Here is a 5308-nt window from a genome sequence, read left to right on the forward strand (position 1 = left end):
CCAACATGAACGAAAGAATAAAACAGAGCAGTGAGTGTAACGGAAATAATTAGCACAGAAAAGAATGTTAATTAGAAGAGGGAAAGATGAAAACTTCTTGGAAATTATCCAATAATTGCTGAAAACAGTATGACTCCTCAACAATTAGAGAATATACAATAAGGGGGTCAAGTCAATTGATTGAGACTTATTACCACATAAAAGAGTGTTATTTATTTGTGATTAATTGTTAAATAGATGCTATTTCCAATCCTTAACTTTATAATTTTGATGAAATGCAGCTAATTGGATGAGAGTAAATTGACGGTGCTTATAAAAAAGAATCTAAGAACACCGAATAATTAATATGAAAAAATATGACATAATAAAGAATTGTACAAAAAATAAAACCTAGATTAGAATAAAAAAATTGGAAAACATTCCTACGGGGAAAATCGAAACTAACATTCATAAGGGAGAAATCGAAACTAACATTCAGAAGGTGTGTTTTTTTTTCGAGATTATGGAATTCAAACGATAAAAAAAATTTGCAAATAAATAATAAAGGGTAAAAACAGTACAGAATAAAGGGAAAAAATCAAACCTCCAAAAATTTGATGGGTTTGAAGCGGGATCGAAGATCGATCAATTTTTCAGAGACGATAACTTTTGAAGGAGAGAAATTCGTCACTTTGGGTGGGAAGTTTGAAATAAGCAAATTCAGGTGATGTGTTTACGAAGAAGGTGGTTCAAAATAAAGACCAAGAAATTATTTAGTTATTTTAACATGTTCAACTCATTTTCATCAAAATAACTGGATAAGAATATCAAACCACATTTTTGTAAACACATTTCAGGGACTAAGCCAAAGTATCACGGGTAGAATAAGAAAGTACATGTTCTGCGGTGACTTCATTCATCAAAGATTTTGATAATTAGTAGTGTTGTGGGGGTATATTTTATTTATATTGGAAGAAAAACCGAAAGACGATGGGGAATTAGAAAACAGACCAATACACCTTTAATTTCTATGTGTTGCTTAATGAATAAACAGAATAGATAAGCATGATAAACAGAAACAGAGAAAGACGGAGGCGCGCGGAGTGGAGTTTAGCGACAATTTGAGATGACAATATCCGAGCCCAAATGACTAAACAGAATGGATAAATCCTTAGATGCTACCGTGTAGTCAGATTCAAAGTTATCAAGATTTTTTTATCAAAACATTGGCGTAAAAATGAAGGCAAACCAAATAAGATACATGTTCCAAATTTTCCAGAAACTGATCGGATTTTCAATGTCTTCAACGGGCTGGTGTTTTTGTTGTTCTTTGCACGACAATTGTTTGTGTCCTTTCAGAAATTTTAGGAGAATTTTTGTGCTTGCGAAAGGGATTTAACCTAGGTCTGAAAAATGAAGAAAGGGGAGTGGAGTTTAGTCTATCTTTTCGTTTGGGAGTTGGGAGGGAAGAATATAATCTGATGAGGTTGGAAATCTGAAAAAACGTGGAGAATAGAGTGAGGGTATTTCAGGGAATTTAAAAAACAGACCAAGACACCAATTAGTTACCCTAAGATTAAAAGATTAGCGACCGTTAATGACAAAACAGTCGCTATTTGCGACGATTTTTCTTAAACAATTGCTAATCAGCAACGGTTTTGCTTAAACAGTCGGTAATCAACGACGGTTTTCTTAAAAAGCGACGGTTTGCAAACTATCACCGATTAGCGACGATTTTGTCAATTAACCGTCGCTACCGATTAGCGACGGTTTTGTCAATAACCGTCGCTAATTAGCGACGGTTAATTAGCGTTGGTTTGTACAACCATCGCACATATTTAAATAGAAAAAAACCGTCGCTAATTTTTGCGATGGTTTTTGAAAAACCGTCGGTAATTCACTTTTTTTTTTTGGTAGTGTAATAATAATTTGAAAAATTATACTATACCATATGTCCTTGGATCCCACATTTTTCATCAAATATTATTATTTAAGTAATAATAATTTGAAAATTTTGTAACAAAAATTCCAAAATATATATGTCTGAATAATTTATTATTGGCAGAAAAGAAAGAAACAAAACAAATGAAATATGCGACAACTTGAAGAAGATTTTTACTTCGACATTTCTGCCTCACCACGGTCAGCAGAATCTTCGTCTTTCTTTCCGCTTTCTCTCACTCTTTCAGGCTCCCAACACGTGAGCAAGACGACATTGGATTCATACCCAATCGCAGAGAATCAAAGATCTGCAGATAATATGGGTGTGGGATCCAGAATCTGCCCGGAACTCAGCTTGGATTGCCCGTCTTCATCGAAATATTTCATTCAAAAACCAATCGGGAAGTTTCTTGAAGAAGTGTCGAGGATTTGTAGCGTGTCTGAGAAGATTTCGAAGCTCGATGAATATGTCAGTAGGCTGCAAGATGAGATGAAGAAGATCTATGGGTTTAAAAGAGAACTCCCTTTGTGCATGCTCCTTTTGAACGATGGTGGGTTGTTTTCCATTTCTTCGTTCCCTTTTTTTTTTTATGAAATTTAGTTGTCTTTGATTGGTAATTGATTTCTGTTTTCGGCTCTTTTGTGTAATGGGTTTACGATTTTATGTTATTTTTTTGTATGAAATGTTGAATTCCTGGGATTGGATTGATAATTGATTATAATTTTGAGTTTTCGTTTGGATTTGGATTGAGTTTGAGTTATGAGATTGGGTTTTCGCCATTTCTGTTCTTGCAGCAATTGTGATGATGAAAGATGAACTAATGAAGTGCAGAAGATCAAGTACACAGCCATTACTGACGAAAGAATTCATACCATTGAAGAAAGATGAAATTGAAAGCATTAAACAGAATGCTCTTACAAATATCGATGATGAAAGGAGTTGGAAGAATTCTCTGCAGTTGGGAAACTTAAACAACGATCACCATTTTCGATATTCGGGTTTCCGTAACATCAAACAAATGTTACAACCAGATAAAAGTAGAAAGGTAAAGGGGTGGTCCAAAGCTTGAAATTTCACAAAAATTTATTCATATTTGCGTTTCTTATGTTCTTTTTTTGGGGGGTAAATAGAGAGCTAAAGAAGAAATGAATAATTCATTAGAGATCATGGTGAAAGAAGAGGATGATGAATTATCTCTAGCATCAAATTTAAAGGCTAAGGAGAAACAGACTACTAAGAAGCAGAGGAGAAGTTGGTCGCCTGAATTGCATCACCGGTTTGTGGAAGCCTTGCTCAAGCTCGGAGGTGCTCGAGGTTCGGATTCAAGAACTTGTCTTTTTTTTAGTATTTTTGTAGATTCTTTGTTGGAAAATTGGATGTAGATTACTCTGTGTTTTGATCATTGTCGTGATCTCGATGAAATGGATGAGCCGGGTAAGGGACTCTTCCGGATCAAATCAATAATTTAATGTTTAGGAATTTGAGTGAAGGTAATAACTTTGGTTAACAACTGCAAACAAGAAAAGAACTCGTGAATGGGCGCCGGAGGAGTGTCCGGCGTAGCCACTCCGATGCTTAAGTTAGCGGGTTGAAGATGAACACAAGCAAATATATGAGAGAATATATGTGAGTGCTTGAGAGTTCAAAGATTTCAGAATCTGTGAATGACATTAATACCTGCTATTTATAGTAGAAAATGGGGTAGGTACCTCGTTTCCAGTGCCACCTACTAAGTATGGTAAGTCGGCTGTCCATACTATAGCTTCTGATGACTTCTAGTATACTCCAAGCCTAAGTTGCTCTGACAGATTAGACAGCTTGTATCAATTACATTCGAGTGTGGAACAATTCTCGAGATGGCCCGGGTGGTAAGGTACCCGGGTGCTTGTATGAGGGCCCGGACTATTGATTATCTGGGAGAAGAAGAAATGCCCGGGTAGTGAGGAAAGCACCTGGCACATTGGCTCTGAACCGGGCTATCCAATGAATAAACATGGTTAATTATGACCCAGATCCTTATGGGGGGTATCAATCATGATTAGGAGTAACTATTGTCAAGCTTTCTTGAGCTGGGAACTTTTGGATCTTTGATTAACTTAGTTCAAAACTTTGGATTTTGCTGATCAGTTTTGAAGTCTTTCGCTTGCTTTTTAAGATCAAATTCCTAAGTTTCGAACGTAAAAGATTCAGATTCTATGAAGTTGGTGAGAGAGAGGCGGACAAGGACCGTGGCAGCCTAAGTTTGTACTGTGATTTCGCCACCCTTCTTAAAATTTTCAGTTTAAGAAAGAACCTTTATCTTTTAACTTAGGGAGTTTATTTTGTTGCACGTTTGATTGAATTATTTTGTGTTCTTGGCAGCTGCTACGCCTAGGCTGATCAGAGAAAACATGGCTGTCGAAGATCTCACTCTCGATCAAGTAAAGAGCCATCTGCAAGTGCGTTTGATCTCGACTCGTTTTTTTCCTTCTTCCATTCATATTATCGATAAGGACAATCGATCCTTATGTTTCTTGATCTTGTTTTGTCTCAGAAATACCGCATTCACACCAGAAAATCTACTCCTTCAACCAATACCCTGCCTGTTGGGCTAGGAGGTTTAAGGATCCTCAAAGAACCGCTTGGTGAATCCTTGAAACCGAGCAGTTCTGAATCCGGATCACCTCACGGCCCTTCGGCGCTGACTGGTTCCTCTCATGGTACATCCACAACGACCGGTGGGGGAAACATTGTGGAAGAAGATGATGAAAGATCAGAGATCCACAGCTGGAGTAGCCAACTTCAGAGATATGTTGTGTAAATTGTTTGGCACCAATTTTGTAGATAATGGACGAGTTTAGATATAGAAGTTGTAGCTTAAACAATCATTCAAATAAATCCAACTTTTCAAAGTTTTTTTATTGAAAAAAAAACAGAAGCGATTTTTACTTTTGGATAAATATTGAAAAATACTTTTGTTTTTACATGCAATTAGAGAAGCTATAAATTCTATTTTCTAAAAAAGGTGTTTTAAACAATTTTAATGAAAGATTTCTCCTTGTGAACTACTCATTTATGACCACTATTGGATAAACCTTGTTGTTTTCTTGTATATGTCAAGAATCAAATATGATAATGTTGCGTGGAAGACATGGAAATGGGAAATTCCTTTTCTCAAGATCGGATAAGATTTCATATTTCTACTTCATGTCTACCACAAGGATAGATCATGGTCCACTTCCATTGAAATGATATTTTTTTTACGACGTGATAATCCATAACCACTACTTTTCGTTGCACACTGAGGTAAACTTTTGAGCTAATGTAGTAGCCTGTAAATCATGATTGTCTGGTAAACCACACTGGGGCAAGACCTATACAACATGATCGATCAAGAAAGTGTTGGTA

The 5308-nt window shown here is 36.2% G+C and overlaps 1 protein-coding gene across 1 annotated transcript; it reads left to right on the forward strand.

The window, feature by feature from the left end:
* The first annotated feature begins 2060 nt into the window (after positions 1 to 2060).
* Positions 2061 to 4826, forward strand: LOC142554172 (transcription factor HHO6-like). Its single transcript, XM_075664843.1, has 5 exons — positions 2061 to 2471; positions 2716 to 2966; positions 3052 to 3235; positions 4283 to 4359; positions 4455 to 4826. The coding sequence occupies exons 1-5, from the start codon at positions 2072 to 2074 to the stop codon at positions 4719 to 4721; spliced, it is 1179 nt and encodes a 392-aa protein (XP_075520958.1). The 5' UTR covers positions 2061 to 2071; the 3' UTR covers positions 4722 to 4826.
* Positions 4827 to 5308: the final 482 nt, after the last annotated feature.

This window comes from Primulina tabacum, chromosome 8, assembly GCF_025594145.1.
Source record: "Primulina tabacum isolate GXHZ01 chromosome 8, ASM2559414v2, whole genome shotgun sequence".
NCBI lineage: Eukaryota > Viridiplantae > Streptophyta > Magnoliopsida > Lamiales > Gesneriaceae > Primulina > Primulina tabacum.